Source organism: Xiphophorus hellerii, chromosome 1, assembly GCF_003331165.1.
Source record: "Xiphophorus hellerii strain 12219 chromosome 1, Xiphophorus_hellerii-4.1, whole genome shotgun sequence".
Taxonomy (NCBI): domain Eukaryota; kingdom Metazoa; phylum Chordata; class Actinopteri; order Cyprinodontiformes; family Poeciliidae; genus Xiphophorus; species Xiphophorus hellerii.
This window is the reverse complement of record NC_045672.1, coordinates 29247745-29268054: the sequence shown is the minus strand read 5'-3', so window position 1 is coordinate 29268054 and position 20310 is coordinate 29247745. Positions and strand designations below refer to the sequence as shown.

The window sequence follows — 20310 nt, the reverse complement described above, 5'->3', positions numbered from 1 at the left end:
ATGTTTTTCAATTTGTTGTTTTTAAAGGCTTGCACTTCTGGACCACTGTAGTAGATTGCAAAAACACTTAAACTTACCAAGTATTTTTGGTCTAGTATAACTAACTATCTTAGTTATACTAGAATGTATAACTTATACTCAGTGGTGGGAAGTAACGAAGTACAAGTACTTCGTTACTGTACTTAAGTACAATTTTCATGTATCTGTACTTTACTTAAGTAGATTTAATAATGGGTACTTTCTACTTTTACTCCACTACATTTTACAGTAAGTATCTGTACTTTCTACTTCACTACATTTCTACAAAAGTGTCGCGTTACTCGTTACATCCAAGTCGCACTGCTCTCTTTTTGTCCGTTAAAATATGAAGTTCAGGGACTTTAAGGTGGCGCCGTAAAATCCAAGCAATAACGTGACTTAGTGTCTGTTGTCACCCATCGCCTCCCCCTTTACTAGCACGCGGAGCTCCAGACATGCGCAGTGGTTTCCTCTGAGCGGGAGAAGATGTCTAACTAATCGATAATAGCTGCATAAATCATAAGATATGACGACATGTAAAACCAGCAGCGCTTCGCTTTCACAGACGGTGGGACTTTGTCCAACTTTTAGCGTCACTTGGAAGGAAAGCTTAAAGAAAGGTAAGATCTGTGGACGTGATGCTAGCAAAGCTAGCTGTACTGAGACACATGTTGCATCTGCGATGAAAAAAAGTTGTCACTCGCGCTGAATTATTGTGTGGATTCAGGAACGATCCGATTCTTCTGGACGGATCTTTACTAAGGTTGATGGGACTGAAGCCTCACTGAGAGCCGTTCTTTGTTCTTGTATACACTGCAATAGCTATATATATATATATATATATATATATATATATATATATATATATATATATATATATATACACACACACACACACATTTATTTAATTGCCGAATAAGTAAAAGTTGAACGTATGAACACAGAGCATGCTCATTGATTGATTTTGTCTCCTGTCATGGTGGCAAACGTGCAGTGGGAGGGAGGATGAGAACAGTCATGGTGCTCCTTCTGCTTGTTGCGCCGTTGGACAGTGTTCATAGTGTTGTTGTAATGTTACAATTACAACTGTAATTGTAACATAGCAATTACAGTTAATTGCTATGTTTCATGGTTTAATGGTGCAGACAGTTGTGGTTTCTGACATGGGCAATATGGGCAACCGCCCAGGGCGTTATTTTTATAGGGATGGCAGGCGACCTCTGCGGATTGTAGCACAGCGATGAAAGCAAAACAGAATGAAATGAGTTGTAATTGATACTGGTTAAATATATTTCAGCTCTAAGTATTTATATCTAGGTGTTTTTATGGAAATGTGGATCTTTCAGATCAATCTGAGAACCAATTTTGATAGGTGCACTTCATTTTATTGTGTCATGTAGCGCAGGGCGCTGGTCTTGGTCTCGTGTTCAGTGGTCTTGACTACAACTCTGCTACGTGGCTCCTCGATTGCATGTCTTCCCCCCCACACCTTCGTTCCATCCCCTTTCAGTTGGATTTCTTTCTAAATAAATGTCACTAATGAAGTTCATGCTACGTTAGGACAGGAAATAAGATGTTTCCATCCCTGAAATTATGATGCATAGAATCACATATCTAAGTCTAAACTCTTACAGAGAATAAACACAATAAGAACATGTTTAATCTGTGACATTGTTTATTAAAATGGCACATTTATGATATATTCAAATTAAATACTATCGGCACACTTAATGATATTAGCGATTAGGTTATGTATTCAGCAAGTACTTTTACTTTTAATACTTAAGTATTTTTAAAAGCCAGTACTTTTTTACTTTTACTTAAGTAAAATGTTAATGTGGTACTTTGACTTTTACTTGAGTACATTTTTGCCTGTGTATTTGTACTTTTACTTAAGTACATTTTTTGAGTACTTTCTCCACCACTGCTTATACTCCCACCAGACTAAGAATTGTTTATTTATTTATTTTAATGTTTGCCTTTTTTTAAAGATCTTGTAGTTGGTGTTTAGGTATTGTTGATAATTCTTTGAGTAACACATAATTACCTAGTAATATTTTCAAATTTCCTGCCAACTTTAAACATTTTTCAACTCAAAAACTAGTTTTCTTTGGGAAACCCTGTAAGATTTTGTGCTTTTGCAGTGTACGAGCATCCATCAGGAAGAAAATTATACACCAAAAGCCATTAAAGTTCCCTGATTTCCTACTTAAATTTGGGACTTTGTTTCTATGTAAGGATAACCTCTCACCAGTTTATCTCTTTTATGTTTTTCCATGGTTACCCTGATGTGAGTATTGGTAATGTTGCACATTTTGGTTTGTTTTTGCTAAATAAACACGAGACTTTCCAAAGACGCTGTGGTAATCTCTCTGTGATTACGTTGTCCAAAATGTTCCTCTATACAAAGTGACTTTGGATTCTGGGCATTTGAGTTGGCAGCTGCCGGGAAAAGGTTGAGTCTGTTTGGAGACCTTTCCCCCAATTTGCTGCGTTTCTGCACTTGAATGGACAGTCTGTCTTCCCACTGGACTTCACCAAGCCGGTCTTTTAGGTGAGGTGAGGAAACGGGTCCAGATGTGAGGAGGCTTTTCAGTGAGGGTTTGGATGAAAAAGGGTAGGATGTCCTGTTTATTCTGCTTTAAATAAAAATTATTACTAACAACCTGACTAGAATGTTTATTTGCAGCATTTCAAAAATGAAAGGGTGATTTGTTTTTAATCCAAGAGTTTTTTTTAGATATAGACCAAATGCAGACAAGAGGAACAATGTATAAAATATAGTTGGTTAAACTTACATACATTGAATTAGGGATTTTTTGTTGTTGTAGCTTCTGAAAATGTGTTTTATGCTGAGTGTAATTCACGTGTTTTGAAACCTGCTGCTCTAAATACACTCTCGTGTTAATCCTAACTGTGTTGGGTGCTTAAATGTAATCTGATCTAATGAAGTGTTGCCTGCTAATTGGCTTTCAGGTTAGTTTAATTGGAGACACTAAATCAGGTCAAAGGTGAAAATGTTTGAATATGCCTGAAGAGTTTTTGAAAATAGAAAAATACAGTAAGAAAAAAAGTTTATTTACAGTTTTGATCAGTCAGTCATATATAAATGCTCTAATAAAAAAGTTCAGGTATTTTTTAAGCCAGTTTTATTTTTTACTCATTTAAAAAATATTCTTGCTGACTCTCTTTTTATACCCAATATAACAAACACTCCTCTCTATTCATTTTATTAGGAGTTGATTTTCTATAATGTTTTGGCCTATTTTACAATTTTTATTATACCTGGGTCAAATTATATGTAGTAACATTTTCTAAGCACTTTAATCAGTGCTTACTTTAGTCAGTAAAAATGCTGAAAATAATTTCCACAGCTCAGAATTAACCTATTTCAGACATTTCATTTGATCTCTTCTATGTAGATTTTTAAATTCTTTTTATTATTTATTTTTATTAATATATATTTTTTTATTTATATAGTTATTTTTGAAAAATATCTCTGTTGAAGCAACAGAAAACAACTTGAGAAACATTTTTGGTAAATGAATATTTTATTGACTCATGAGTTCAAGTAGACGAATTACATAAATTTCACATTTAGTTTTTATTTCTGAGCCAACCAGATTTCTTCAGAATACACTGCAAACAAGATCAATAAAACTGCACCAAACTGAAGAAAAAAAACAAATCACGTTACAAAGTGTGTTTTTACTAAGCAATTAATAAACATTTAGGTATTAAATCACTGATGGCATGCAAGAGCTATGCATTGGCAATTTTTAATCATACTTGCAACATTCATAATTACTGTGATTTATTCACTTGAGCAGGCAAAGAAAAACATTTACAGGAAGAATGAAGACGTAGATTTACATCAGTGTTGCTTACTAGAAGCTGTGAGCACTTCTTTAAAACGATTTATTTACAATGTGGGTTTTTATTTATTTACAAAAGTGGGTGAAGGTTATCGTCTCCTTCCTGTCTGTGCTTTTCAGATCTCAAATGATCCTTTGAAAAAAAGCTGCAAACAAACATGAAAGGTATCAAGTCGACTTTCCGTAAAAAGATCATGAACTCTCTTTTCCAATCCACCATCTTGTCCTTTGAAACTCAACGTCTGCAATGTGGAGATGTGTGTCTTAGATAAATGTTTGGAGGTTTAATGTGAGTGTTTTGAGTTTTTATTGGCACTCTTTCCGACAAGAAGCCCCACAGACTGATGGTGCGGACCGGTCGGGTCCACTGGGGGTCAACCTCCTCTGACTCTGAGCAGAGAGGAGCTGCTGACACAAGACGGCGTCACACCGAGTCAAAACAGCAGCACTGACCTGCAGAGGGCAGAAACACAAGAGTTTCATCTTTCCTATGAGCTGGACCTGAGATGCATGAGTATTCATGCACATTTTGTCACTTTATAACCTCAAATTTGTGTATTTTATCAGGATTTTATGTAATAAATCATCACAGAGCAGCTCACTCTGCTCTGTGTTGTTTGTCTTCTTTTGGTTTTCAAAAAAATGGGTGATTTTTCCATTTGGTTTTGGATGCTGTGCAGCTGAAAGAGTTTTTGCTTTTACAAGTGTAACCATGGCAACAATGCATTGTTTCTACAACTGGGAGCAGCTGATAGCATTTCAAGAGCTCAAATTGTACTTGAACTTACAACCCAAAGAAATTGGATCCAGCCAATAAAATTCAAATATATTTACAAAGGTGCGGAAAAAGCAAATGAGATCCGAGATTTTAAGTGGAGGCTCAGCTTCCAGGAGCTAAGTATAGCCTTTGTGTGGACTCTTCACATAAAATACTAACAAAATATATTATGTATGCTGTTTGTAAAGTGACAAAATGTGAAAGAGTGCAACATTATTTATATTGCATTTGATTTTCTACTTACCAAAAAAAGTTTTAACCCATTAAAACTTCATCCAGCTTTCACATGATAGAGCAAACTCCGGTCTGTACAGTCTTCCCATTCCGGTTTTTAGCATATCTAAAAAAAAGAAAGCAGAGAGAAACGTTATCGCACATCAGATGTGTCTAAGACCAATGCAGATAAAATTTTTAAAAAAGAGTAAATTTCTGCCAAAAACAACTCAGAAATTTTGATATGAATCTCATATATATTCCAGTGAAAAGAAGAAAAATTTTGGCTTTTGAAAAGTTTAAAATTTGCTAGGAGAAACTCTGAAATTTTGGTGTTAATTTTTTTAGAAAAAACATGGAAATTTCAAAAGTCGAGAATGTTCAACACAAATTTTTGACTTTTCAAGCTCTTCTTGACACAACTAAAATGTATATTTTTTTTTAATTCTGAGATTAATCAAAAAGTTTCTGAGTTTTTTCTACCAAATTAAAGCCTTTGCAGCTCGGAAATTTCTAAGTGTTTTTCATGAAAATGTCTGATAATCTTTCTAGCAAATGTTTGACTTTACAAACTCGGAAATGTCTTTTTTTTTCCTAGTACATTTTAGATATTAATCTAAAATTTCAGAGTTTCCTGTAGCAAATTTTCAACTTTTCAAACTAAGAAATTTCCAAGTTTTTCTAGAATATTTCTGAGATTTTTTTTGGCATAAATGTACGCCTGCTCTTTTTTTGTAGATGTTTGCATCTGTCACAGTCCAGATCCATGAGTGGATTCTGACGCCTACCCGTTCAGGTTGGCGGGCTCTGAGTGGTACACGTGCTTCCCCTGCTCGGCCATGGTGGGCGCGTGCTGTGCGGCGTTCTGGCTCTGACTGGCCTTCAGTGGGTGGAAGTGGTTTTTCAGATCAACGTGGCTCGGGGGCAGAGACATGTGCTGCGTCTCGCTTATGTTGCCGTTGATGTCTTCCTTCTTGGCCTCTGGTTTTTCCGGATCCGGATGTTTGCGACTCTTTGTTGGTGAAGACACATCGATCACTTTGATGTCTGGGACGCTGGCCTGCCGCAGGGCCAGCTCTGTGTGCGCCAGCTGCAGCTTCTTCATGTGATTGATGGCTACAGCGGCGTTGAAGGCTTGCTGTATGGAGAACAAGGAAAAACAGGCGTCAAGCTTCCTGGTTTTTCATTAAAGCCAGAAAGATAGGAGCACATCACCCCAATTTCCATTAACTATGCCATTAATGCATTGTTTTTTTGTTGTTGTATTTTTAATCAACAAAGCAAGATAAAAATACTGAATCTGAAAAGTCAAAAAAGATTGAAAAAAAAAATTGGGTTAATAGATATTTTCTTGAAAAAACAAAAATAAATCTGAGCTTGAAAAGTGGAAAAGTTTCTGGAGAAATACTCAAATTTCTAAGATTAATCTCATAAGTTTTTAGGAAAAAAATATGGATTTTTTTATTCTTGGAGTTTCAAAATCTGAAAATTTTTGACTTTTGGAAAATGTAAATTTTTTTCTAGCAAATGTTAAACTTATGAAACTCAAAGTTCCATTTATTTTTTTGAAAATTTATGAGATTAATCTCAACATTTCAAAGTTTTTTTCTAGTAAATTTTCTGCATTTAAAACTCTGAAATGTCCTAATTTTTTGGCGTGAATTTACTCCTCCTTTAAAGTCGTCACGCTAGCTACACTGACTATATAATTTGACATTTGGGAAATAAATTTGCTTTATGACGTATTCTTTTTTTTGACCGTTTCAAAATTGGTTTATTTTGCAATGAAAACACTTTTTTCACATTACATGAGTCGTATGATCAACAAACCAGGAAGAAGAAGACAACAGGAAGTAGAAGTTGGAGGCTCATGACATGTTTTTAATGACATGTGACTTTACTCGCATTTAATGGAAAAAAAGAAATTGAAAAGATTTTCTACGTTAGTGGAACATTAGCTGCGTTTCTATTACGAATGTACGCAAAACTTTGTCAATATTCAACTAATGTAAAAACCCCCCATTATTTTGCAACCTGTCTAGAGAACAATAATCTACATATTTTATGTGTGTTTTCTTAATTTTGACAAATTAAAATGTTGTAGTTGGTGATGTTTTAATGATGAACTGAAATGTGCGACACAAATAAACTTGGCAGATGTTTTAAGCTAATTTCTATTGGGGACCAATCCGATTTGGTTTGGTACCTCATCGTCAGTTAGTGACTTTTCCATAAGCCCATCTTATTTAACCGACCTTAATCGGGAAGGATTTAGGTGCACACCTGATTAATGGACTCCAAACTGCAACTTCAGGTTACATCACATTAAATCCAGGAAATGAGAGCGAACTGACCTTCCACTTGGACTGGGCGAAGTTCTTCTGGATCTGAGAGCTGACGGAGTAGTAGATGTCTTGGCTCCGAGCCGTCTTTCCGATTATCCTGGAGAATGGACAACGCAATGGAAAGCTTAGATTTATTCCAAGATGGAGATTAGGCCATTACCTGAAACAGGTGAGTGCAACTCACCAGGGGTGTCTGAGAGCTTGCTCTGTGGTGTAGCGCATGCTGGGGTTCTTCTGCATCATATTACGGATGAAATCCTTGGCTGCAGAGGAAAATGGGACACTTACTTTATTGGAAAAACAACAAAAAAACACTATAAAGAGAGAGTTGTGTGCATGAAAAGGGAAAGTAATTACCAGATTCAGATATGTTATCCCAAAATGGTGAGTCAAACTCATACTGAGCCTTCATGATCTTGGAAAAGAGTCTTGTCTCACTTTCTTCATAAAAAGGAGGATAGCCACAGAGTCTGCAATGAAACATGGGCATTTAGTTATTTAACTGGATGTTTTCAATTTAATTTAAGTTTATTTGTATATCATCTTTCAGCAACAAATAGATTAAAAGTGTTATACATCATAGAAAGTCATCAATTTGTGAAACAAGCAATACTTAAAAACTATACACAAGTAGGAGTAGCACTACTTCAATGTATTTTTACTCGAGTAAAAGTAAAAAGTACCCATCTAGGAAATTACTCAAGTAAGAGTAAAAAAAGTATTTAGTGAAAAGTCTACTCATTTAATATTTAAAAATTACATAACCAGATGGACCAAAATATAAAGTTAAGTGGAAGTTTTTGTATTTTAATGACAATAATTCATGTAAGTAACAAAGAAAATAGCAAAATCTGGTAAATAATAAAATTTCCAAATCAGTTTCTTTCAATAAAAAAAGCTTCTGAAACTTTGTCAAAAACTTCAGATGTGTGTTTGTTTCAGGTGAATTTTTGGTTAAAACATGTTTGTTTTTCATTCAGACGGTGGAGAATCCAGAAATGTAACTCAAGTAACAGTAACAATACTTAATAGTAAAAAAATACTCCTAAAAGTAATTTTTTTTTTCAAAACAGTTACTAAATTAAATGTAATTGAGTAAATGTAATTAGTTACTACTCAGCTCTGATCAATACATATCAAATATGTTGATCAGTGTTCCTAATTTTACTATTTAAATCCGCATATCGGCTGTATGAAGGTACATTTCCACTAGGGGGTGCTATTGTTCACCTACTATTAACATATGTTTGTTGTATTTGCATATTCTTGCCTCCTAAAGGCATTCTTCATCAATCAATCAATACTTTTAGTATTTAGAAAAATAGATCCCAGATGCATCAAGCAGCCTTTAATGTGAAAATCGATTTTGAATTGATGCTTACAGGATGTATGTGATTACTCCAATGGACCAGCAGTCGACTGCCTTGCTGTAGGGCTTCTGTGCTAAAACTTCAGGAGCTGAGAGAGAGAAGAAAAGGTTAAAATAATTTATATTGTGTCACATTTCTAGTATTTGATCATTTTCTATAGAGCGTTTCCTTACCTACGTAACCTGGGGTGCCGCACGCTGTGGACATGATGCCGTTTTCGGCCATCTTTGACAGGCCGAAGTCACTGATCATGATCTTGGAGTCTTCGTCCTGGCTGTAATAGAGGATGTTCTCTGGCTGTGAGGGAACCAACACACAAAATCAGTTCATCCCAACATCCTAAAGTAGCTATAAGGCTGATGAGAGCTGCAACTAATGATTATTTATGATATTTATTTATGATAATTCTGATGACTAATCAACAAGTATTTGGTAAAAAGTCAAATTATCAATCATTTAATATTTAAAAATTGGATCATCAGGTGGACCAAAATATAAAGTTAAGTGGAAATTTTGGTGTTTTAAAGACCAATATATCAATAATTCATATAAGTAAGAAAATATAACAAAATCAGGCAAAAGAAAATGTTTCCAAAACACTTTCTTTCAATAAAAACTTCAGGTGTGAGGTGAATCTTTGGTTAAATAAGTTTGTTTTTCATTCAGTGGGTAGAAAATCCAGAAACTTTACTCAAGTAAGAGTAGAAAAACTTTATGATAAAGTTACTCAAATAAAAGTAAAAAGTACAGCATAGGAAAAAAACCTCATAAACAAAAAAAAACAAACAAAAAGTTACAGCCCAACTCTGGTTTGTTGTATTAAAAGGGGAATAAAATATGACTGTGATTTTTCACCTTGAGGTCTCGATGCACGATGCCGTTTTGATGCAGGAAGCTGACGGCTTCCAGAACCTGCTGGATCACCCTGCTGGCGTCCTTCTCTGAATAAACGCCGCGGTCCAGAATACGGTCGAACAGCTCACCGCCCGAAACCCTGAAACAGAAAATCCGCGCCGGTAAATTTCAACCATCCCCATCATTAGCGGCTCTGATTGGATTCTCACGCAAAACGGAAAACTCACAGATGCATGATGATGTAGTAATGCGTCCGACTTTCGTAGAGATCTTCCATCCCTACAACATTCTCATGTTGGATTCTGTTTGAAAAAACACAAACAGGATTTTATGAGACATTTTTAACTCTCTTCCAGCTGAGGAACGGTTAATCAAACAGTAATTACTTTCTCAGCACAGCAATCTCGTTCTCCAGGTTGATGTCCCTCTTCTTTTTCTTCTTCACACACTTCATGGCGAACGTCTTCCCGGTCTTCCGCTCTCTCACCATGTAGACCTCAGAGAACGCGCCTCTGTTGATGACACACAAATGACTTTAAGACAATCAGCGCTGGAGGAAATGAGTTATTCCTTTATGACATAGTCATATAATCATTAACCTGCTTTCCTGTTCGTCTGCTAGGAGCTTTTTCACATTTTGAAAGTTAATTAAACACATTCATTTGTAGGTTGTGATAATTTAATGCATCAGCAGCTTCGGATGAGTCAGTAGAAAATTATTTTTACTTTTGGAAATAAAAAAAAAACACTTTAACCAGGCAACTAAATCTTTAGTTCCTTACAAAATTTAACCTTGATTTTTTGTGACAGACCAACTAAAGGCAGTGCATATTTGAGAAATGAAAAAAAGTTTATATTTTTTTTAATTTGTGGTTGGTTGTGGTGGTAAACATGACAAAATGTGATAAGCTTTGTAAAACACTGCAGCAGTTATTTACAGTTTAACATATCAATAATCAATCAATAGTTTTATTCACTCAATTTAACAAATTTCATCATACAAACTCTTTCTGTTATTAAATTTACTCTGGATGAGTGAAAAGAGAGCAGGAAGAAGAAAAACATTTTTTAATAATTTAAAATAAATGTTGTTTTTTTTTGCTGCATACATTAAATCAAGAATATAAATTGGAAACAATATATACTCTTTTTCCTAAAAAGTATTTTGGATTCGTTTAAAGTAGAGAATTTTTTCAAGTCCTTTTCCAAACTATTCCAGAATTTTACTCCATAATTCACTGAAATGCACATTTGCTTTAAAGTAGTTCACACAGTTTTAGTTTCAAAAGACAAAATACAAAAAAAACTTTTGTAAATTAATTGGTAATAATGTAAAAATAACTAATACAATTTTTAAATTAACCAAATCCCGTAGTTTCAAGATATTTGATTGAATAACCAATTTATTTGTATGTTTTTTGTGTTACAAAGACAGGAAATGTTTCATTTATTCTCCTTAATGCCTCTTCTTGGAATAAAAATGTCCAGATTTGAGTTTCTTGGAGCTAATAAAAAATAGTATTATCATAAGATTAAGATCTGATCAACTCTGCAGCTTAACTATTCGCATGCCAGAAGCCTGTTATTGTGTTCTGTTCCCATGCTATCTTCAGCTGCAGTCTGGGAATAGTTGTTCCTCCAGGTGGATTAGAGCGTTTATCCCTGACGCAACGGAAACCGTGGCCAGCTGAGGGCTCCAAAGGTCAGACGGTGAGCATGTGCGGCGGTGGGGCGTCTTAAGGAGCAGACGCTGAGCGGACCGGGTCACGGACAGGTGTCAAGGTTTTCAGGCAGACAGGATATCATAAAGCCGCCATCTGCCCAGGAGGTGACACACTTTTCATATAGACGAAAAAAATAAAAGGTCAAAGCTGATCTGGGCTGAAGTTGCTTGTAGTTTTATGACCCGGTTTGTTTTTATTACCAAGTGGTAAAGCTAGAAATATTCAGGCACTATCAGAGAAAATAAATGAGAACATCTTCATCAAGCTGGCTCTCAAGAGAGTCCACACTTCCGTTAGTACAATAGCAGGATTTGATATGTTTTAGTCGAACAAATGTATGTCATATTTATTTTTATTCACAAATAACACCCAAAAAGCAAAGTCAGAAGCATCCTGATACACTTAAACATTTTTACAGTTTATATAACATTTTTTAAATAAAACAAAAAGAAAACAGAGACTCAGGATAGTCAAATCTCACAATGATAAACAAACCGTATTTTTTAATTTTTTTGTCCACAAGTTTTTGGTGCATTTTGATCTTCCTAGAGTAATTTTTTTTTTTTTTTGCCAAAAGATGATTTAGGCAAAATATATAACTTTTGGCAAAAAAATTAATAAATAAAATGGCTTGGGCCATTACTTCAGGATGCTGACAATATAATTTATTATAAAACTGATGTTATGTTTTGTTTACTTATCACCACATCTATATATAAAAAAAGTTTGCTGTAATTTTTTTGTTTATTTATTCATGCCAAACATTTTCTTTTTGACTGCTCCATCATTTGCAACTACTAAATTTGATATTAATAATTTAAGTGTACTACAATTTAAACAATTTATCTTTTTTCTCAGCAAACTGTCAAAATAAAATTATCTATTGTTAATTAAGCTTAATCCATTAAGAATGTGCTTTATTTCTTTTTTAATTCTGATGGATTTTCATGACAATATAGTGAAGGAAGCTACATTTCTCTTGAAAGTGGGTCAACCACTCGAATGAAAGTGAACTTACAAAGAGACGATTTTGGTGCCTCTTTTTAGCAAACCAATGAAAAAACGTTTAGCACGTTATGGTTTCCATAAATCTTCGCCCACATAACCAAAACCCTGAGCCTGTTTTTCAAGCTGTTCAGGGAAATAAACGTAATTGCTTTTGACTAACTGAGCCACACACTATTCCCTCCAGGGAAAACACAGACTAATCACTGCTGATCCTCGCAGCTCAAAATCCCTCGACAGCGTTCTCTACAAGACTGCGTTTTCAGTTTGGCAGCACATCAGATTTTTTTTTTTTATATCTGTTGTTTTTAAGATGCTCAACTTGCTGATTATCACCTCTGATGCACGGAAATCAGGCCAGCAGATGAGATTAAGAACCGTCTGCACAGAGTGGAGCAACAAGTTACAGAGTAATGACTTCAGCAGGAGGAATTACAACTAATGCTTTATATTTTAGTCTGTTTTAGTGTCTTATTTCATATACAGTACAGACCAAAAGTTTGGACACACCTTCTCATTGAACTCAATGAGAAGGTGTGTCCAAACTTTTGGTCTGTACTGTATATATATATATGTACTGTACATATATATATATATTGAATTTATATTTCTTATCACCACACACTGATTAGAAAACCACTGTTCGTGTCAGGAGCATCTAATATGTTCACATTTACATAAATATTTTTTTAAAGGTCAGTTTTTCACCTTTAGGATCATTTATGGAGATGAGAATTTGACAAAAAGTAAAAAAAATAGGCACTTTTGTTCAGGTAACATGTGGAACATACAGAAAAAATTATCTAAAATATTATCTGGAAAAAATGACGAGACCACTGCACTGAAAACCCATTGAAAACCTCTTGGTTATTCCACCAAATGTGTTGATTTCTGAACTCTTCCTGAGTTAAAACATTAGCATTATTGTTCCTAAATGAATATGGACTCGTTTTCTTGACATTATTTGAGGTCAGAAAGCACTGCATCTTTTTTGTTATTGTGACTCTTTCTCATGTTCTGGAAATTAATGCTAAATTTTGGCTTGGGATTTCAGAGACATGTTGTCAGTAGTTCATATAAAGAGTGAAATCAGATAAACTGATCATTTAAAGTGGTCACTTAATTTTTTCATGAGTTGTACATTTATTTTTCATGCTCAAGCTGCATTTTCTGTTTTATTCATGAATGAAAATGTAAATTTTGCCCCTAATTTTTGCTAATATGAGACATTTGAAGCTTTAAATTTTCTTTATGAAAAGAAAGATTGTTTGAGCGGCACATATCCGTGTTTTTTTTGTACTAATTTTTTAAGAAAAATGCCAATAGACAGGTCCCAGTTTTAGTGAATGAACTTTGTCTCTGCCTCATCAGACAGACTCCATCAGGAAACTAAAACATTAACGAAACAGGCCTCCTTAGGTCAATCCAATCAAACCACTAATCTGCTCCACCTCCAGCTGTGCGGAACATTTCAAACAACAAGTGACAGACAGATGAGCGAAGTACTTACGATCCCAACTCTTCTATGAATTCAAAAATCTCCTGGATGTTTTCCGTGTTCTTCTTCCACGCGTAGTCGCCCTCCTGGCGCCCCATGTCTGCGGCTGGGATTTCTTTCAGAGGGAAACAGGAGACACAAGCCGAGAGGTCAGCGCACACCGAAGCTCCACGGATGTCAAAGTGCTGCCTGGGAGGCGACGCCTGCTCAGCGCGCCGACTCATCCACCGTGATATAATAATCATACGTCCAGACAGTCATGTGGGATTACTGCAGGCATGACGAAGCAGTTGTGAAGGTTGATGCGTCTGCCGCACAGCTCAGACTGTCTGACAGCAGCAGACTAAAGGTTCGCCCAATAATCTGATCAGAAGCCAGTTTATTCAGCTCACATCTGTGCATCAACTTCACAAAGGGAATACAGTAAAACCGAATGATGAGAATATAATCAGATCCTGAGGAAATAACCAGATCAAGACCTGGAAGGATTAAAACCGAGTTCGGGGAGAAGCCATTAAAACTGGAGGTTCCAAGAAGGATTAGGAGAACTTTTAATGAGCAGGTTACCCACTTTGGTTTCTTGTCCTCTTTCCTCTTATATAAGGGATTAGAAACTCCTGATCTGGAGACCTGACCGTCTCACAGGTGACACCCGGAAATACCTTAAGGCCTAATGAAACATATCATCACCGCCCTAAAATTAATAACCTAAGTCATTTTGGAGGGGCAGAAAATCACAAGATATTGTATCTTCTACCTGTTTCTTTTTGAACAAGTCGTGTAAAATTGCATGTCAGTTGGCATGATTTGTTTTATTATCTATTGTCTGCCTGAAATAAATAAACAAATTTTTTTTTTTTTTTTTTTTTTTGCCAGAAGTGTTTTGGTTTACTAAGAAACAAACAAAAACGCCACCTCTTCTTTAATTTAGGCAAACAAAAAATTAAATAAAAAATAAAATAAATCCCTTTCAACAAAAAAATACTTAGACTATTATTTTAGGAAGGTGACGATATTGAAAGGAGAATATATATATATATATATATATTTAACAGATTACTGACAAAAAAAACCCACCGTTTATACTGACACTAATAGAACAAAGTGAAAACAAACAAAAAATAAATAAAACAGCCTGTGAGGGAAATTATCTAAATAACTGGTTGCACTGCACAGATTTATATTTTATAATGGTACTACCTGTTTATAAAGGAAAAGATGACATACAAAGAAACAGAGGGCATTTGGTTCAACCTTACACTGAGTGAGATGCTCCAAAAACCGGCTCCGGAATGTATTAATGAAAAATAGTTTCTTCTTATGAACTGTCTCGATAAGTTCAGTTAAATGTATTAAACTTTAACGTTGAAATTAATGAGTTTTAGAGCAGATTCTGTTTTCATTTCCTTACATGACTGCAGACGCTGCAGCAAAACCAACAAAACCAGGGAAACAAAAGTGATTTCTAAAAGTCAAAAACATGCAACAAGTTGCGGTTTTAAAAAGAGATCATTTATCCCCCTGTTTAATTTCTGTTGCTGTTGCTGTCATTCTGTCGTGACAGAAGAGAGAAAATACTCTCTGCTATCTGAGACTGGATGATGCATTCATGCACCAACAGAGGAGCCGAAGAGGCTGCAGCATCCGCGGAAAAAAAAAAAAAAATCTCTGCGACATAAACGAATCATCAGACATTCAGCTCAGGTTTGAACCCATAATAGAAAAAAGAAAAAAAAGCACAACAATAAATAGAAGATATTGTCAATTATTAATCTAAACAAGCTGTTCGCATAATACAAATGAGGCATCAAACAGCTGAGACTCACCGAGATGCTCTGCACGGTAAAGAGCTGTATCACTGTGAATCTCCTACCAAAAACTCAGCGGGTCTGGACAGATTACCGAGTGCAGCAGCGCTCAAATAGCCGTTGTCACGTTGGGGATTATTGCGTCCCAGTGGACAGAACCCGGAAGGGGCGGGGCTTCTCATTCAGACTGGGAGCGGATCACCTGCAGCTCCATCATTCATCTGCCTGCAGCAGCGGAACAGCCCTGCAGCAAATGGAGAATAAAAATAATAATAGTAAACGTCACGATATTTTTGAAGAGTTGGGAATTTTACACAAATAGCTTAATTTTTTTTTTTTTTTACATTTTACACCACGTGACAGTAAAATATTTGACAGATAATCTGTAAAAAGATCGATATCCTCCATCCTCTCTCTGGGCTGCTATTGAAGAACTGCACCTTTCAACCAAAAACAACCAATCAGAGCCAGGAGGCGGGGCTTAGTGCTTTCAATCAACCTCATGAACCTGCTGAATGTGGTAAAAGGGGAGAAACAACTCATCATTACAGGAAAACTGTTTTTCCGCTCCCATCGGAGGCTATGCTAACTAGCCTTAGAGAACTAGCCTTAGTATTTACAACAAAGTCTTCTGAATGGGTGAAGCTGTAGGGCGCGAGAGAGGTGAGCTAAAATTTTATACATTCAAAAGCAGAACTATGAGCCATTTCAAAAACCTCCTGATTGTTAAGTTACAGCCAAGCCCCGCCTGTTACCTAGCAACCCAAGCAGAGCTCCAACATGTTTCATCAGCTGTTTTTTCTGCTGCACGCACTATACAGTGACTTCAGTAAAAACAAATGTTTTGTCTTTGACTTGCAATCCAGAAACTACTTGCTGCATTCTTGTTGGTTGTGCAGGAGGTTCTACTATTGCTTTTCAAAGATGTATGGTTGTATAATTGCACATCTGTTAGCAGCCATTTTCAGGTGTAAACGTTGCGTTGGGGAGCAAATATGTTTTAGCCAAAAATTCACCAGACACAGACACACACCTGCAGTTTTTGTTAAAGTTTCATAAGTTTTATATTGGAAAAAAAAACTAATTTGGTTGCCTCATTTGGTAATTTTTTTTGGTTACTTATATGAATTATTATCATTTTGGTCCTTTAATACCAAAATTTCCACTTTACTTTATATTTTGATCCATCTGATGATGTAATATTTAAATATTAAATGATTGATGATTTGATTAGTTACTCAGGACTTGAGTAGTCCTTTTACCAAATACTTTTTTACTCTTTCTTGAGTATTTCTTGGATGGCAACTTTTACTTTTACTTGAGTATAAAAGTAAAATTATAAATACTTAAATTATACATATGTTTAAGCAGTGCTACTCTTACTTGAGTACAATTTCTGGGTACTCTGTCCACCTCTGGTTCTGTGGTAGAATTTTTGAGTAATTTTTTGGATTCTACTTTTTAATTTTACCGTCCTAGAGGAATCAGATCCATTATTATATGGGTACAAACAGTTCCTTCTCAAACTCTGGGGTTGACATCACTTTCACAGTTAATGAAAATGTAAATTTAGGTCAGCAGGCGTCCTTTAGCTGCAGGGCTTTGGATTATTGCGGTATGCTGCACACCACTCGACTTCAGGGTAACCTTTAACAGGCTTATGTTTTAATCTGCATCAGGTGCTCTTGTCACTTGCTGTACGAACAGGCGTGCAGCGGGGACAGAGGACATGTTGTGCAGACCATGCAGATGGCCCCCTCTGGTCACGTAATTACAGCTGGTAAACATTAGCACTGTCTGTGCAAAATACAATAAGTCTTTATTGAGCTTAAATTAAATAATGCACCTGAGAAGAGAGATCCTGGGTACATGCAGATGTGCTGCTATGGTTAGTGGTAAATACAAACTGTGCTCTCTTCTGGTTTTAATTTTACCACATGATAAAACAATAAAGTTTATGTAAAATTCTGAAATTCAGAAGCAATAACATAGGTCTGCTCTTACGTTTTCCATATAAGACATGATGTAACGCTGCAGCTAGATGGAAATAAATCAGCAGTGACCTGATAAATGCTCAGACAGAGAACAGTCTGAGCATTTATCAGACTCATAAATGTTCAGACTGGGAACAATTAAGAGGTTATTTCTAATCTCTTTATTGGAAACTGAGATTATTCACAGCGGACCCAGCAGATTTCTTTTAGACCAGGGATCTGCAACCTTTAAGAGTCACTGTGTTCTCAGGAAAACCAAATAAAACTAATTTAGAGCCGTTATGAACGTTATGTGACGTTATGTGGCATTTAAAATGTCACAAAAATAAGAAAGGATGAGTATTTCTGAGACAGAAAATGCAAAAACAAGAAAAAGCAGATCTAAAAGGAATGTTACTAGTGCCTTAGGGTCATTTTTGTGGACATTAAGTGCAAATATTGCAATAAAAAAAGAAGAAATATTGTTTAAATCCTGCATTTGTTGTTATATCTATATTTAAATTTATTTATTTATTTTTTTCAATTTTAGTCATTGTTATCAAGCACATTTGGTTCAGGTTGCAGATTCCTGTGTTAGACTGGAAAAGAAAACTTGCAGAAGTTGGATCTATAAAATCCCCCAAACGTCTGTAATTATATCCTGCATATTCTGATATTATGTTATTGTTTTCTTTGTTCATTTTCTGTTCATGAAAAAGCTCCTGGTGTCCAAAACAAACGAACGAAGGGATTCTGATGGACTCGGCTACCTGAGGTGAATCCATCTGACGCAAACAGAGACAGAATTTGAACAAACTGATTATCGCCTTTATGTTGCCATGGATACTGGCTCAAGAGGTTATTGTGGTCATCTGCTATTTTAGGTGTTTCAAGTGATTTTTTTTTTTCTATGAAAAGAGGAGCCATCATGTCATCAGGACAGGAGCTTACATAAGATTTTCAGCTGAAAATAGTCTATAAACTACAGGTAAGTAAGAAAACAAAACACGCATGTTTCTTCATAAAAATGCATAAATAAAGCTCCTGTGAAAATGTTTTGTTTTGCCTCACATCAATTTCATTGATGATTCACACTGACAGAAAATTTCCCAGCTAAATAACAATATCAGGAATTGATCTTGGTTTTCTGATGTTTAATTATAAATGTGTTCCTGGACAAACTGAGCGGTGTCGGTTCCTCCGGTCCAGTTGACGTTTAAATCACAGCTCTTTACTCTATAACCTCGTGAGAAAATCTAGCTGAAAATGTTAAATCCTTAAAAAAAATACTCCAAAGATTTTCTAGTTCATGATGCAAAAGTGTTAAAAATATCAAACATCAACAAATGATATGTGAAACATTTTGAATAAACACTATTACTCCTGGTTCAACAGAAATGTGACTTATTAGTTTTATTTGAGATAATGTACCATTTATTAGTTGCCAAGTTGAAAACAAACTATTGACTTTCTGTTGTAGATTTCCAGTTGTGTTTTTCTTCTGTAGTTCTTATTTAAGAACAAATGGAAATATCATACATTTCATTTTCTGAGTATAATTTGCCACTGTTTTGTTTTTTAAATTTCTGATTGGAGCAGCGCCGTCCTACCAACAGCACTTTAATCCCCACCAGCCGTTATCTAAGACTCACCTTTCATTATGTCACTTCTGTGATGTAAACCACCTGCAGCTCTTTAGATTCCCGGTGACTAAATTAATGCTCACCAGGATTACGCTAAATGGATCAAAGGCCTTATATAATTTAAATTGTTCCTGAAATGATAAAACGACTGCGAGAGATTTTATCATTTTTCATCCTTACTGCATGCTTGACTGTTGACATGAAGGAACCAGGAGGTTGTTTAATTAAACTACTTTATGTTCATCTGGGTGTTAATTTAATCCATGCTCATATAACCTGGATTAAAGACAGGAGAGTAGAGAGCATGTGGCAGCTGCACACACTGTTAGCTTGATATCTGTTGAAAACAAACGTTGGTTTGTTAAAATAATATGAGGTTATACAATCATTTTTATTTAGAAGCAAGTGGGTGCTCTGCAATTATGCACTTTTATTTAGAAGGGCCGAACGTTCAGGGTGGCTTTAAAGGCCTGGAGGTGCCAGAAATAATCGCAGTTAGTCAGCAAATGTGCTTTTGTTGAATTAACAGTAAGTTATTTCAGAGGTAAAATTAAAAACTCTTGTAGTTTATGCTGCCCACATGTTGGATATTTTAATTAATTTGGAACAGTTTCCTCTTTTTACCCAGATAAAACTCTTCAACATATGCATTAGTTGTGTAGAAAAATTAATTCAAGACTTGAGTAAGAAAAGATTCTTCATTGCATACATTTTGAAAATAGGCATTAATCATTATTTAGCTCTTTTCTAATAGCATTTAATCCTGTTTAGAGTTGCAGGCAGAGGGTTGGATCTTTTTCCAGCTGACGTAACGATGAAGGATCTTGCAGAGCCGGGTCAATCGTTCACAGGAAAGGATTCAGCTCATTATTTCTTACAGAATTAATCATTTACATTTCAAACGCATACAATGCAAACAGATGCTTTAATCTGGAAAAAAGAAACAAGAAAATAAAAAGGCTGAGCAGAAAAGAGGATTTAAATTTTTTTTAAATGTCTCATCCTATTAATAGTTGTTGTAAAAATACAACAAAGGTTCAACAATTTCTTTCACTAATAACAGTACAATTATTTAGATTTTGAGAGATAATCTTAATAATAAAGCAACATTCCTAAACATCTGTCATTAATTAAAAATGCAAATTTCCAGACTCAAATCTAAAGGGTGTTTTAGTGAATTTTGGAGCCTTTTTTGCATATTATAA

The 20310-nt window shown here is 35.3% G+C and overlaps 1 protein-coding gene across 1 annotated transcript; it reads right to left on the bottom strand.

The window, feature by feature from the left end:
• Positions 1–3550: 3550 nt before the first annotated feature.
• camk1gb (calcium/calmodulin-dependent protein kinase IGb) lies at positions 3551–15688 on the bottom strand. Its single transcript, XM_032558856.1, has 13 exons — positions 15508–15688; positions 13694–13796; positions 9841–9966; positions 9682–9756; positions 9455–9593; positions 8773–8896; positions 8612–8687; positions 7587–7699; positions 7414–7492; positions 7239–7326; positions 5673–6022; positions 4916–5011; positions 3551–4346 (listed from the first exon to the last, which is right to left on the bottom strand). The coding sequence occupies exons 2-12, from the start codon at positions 13777–13779 to the stop codon at positions 4954–4956; spliced, it is 1314 nt and encodes a 437-aa protein (XP_032414747.1). The 5' UTR covers positions 13780–13796; positions 15508–15688; the 3' UTR covers positions 3551–4346; positions 4916–4953.
• Positions 15689–20310: the final 4622 nt, after the last annotated feature.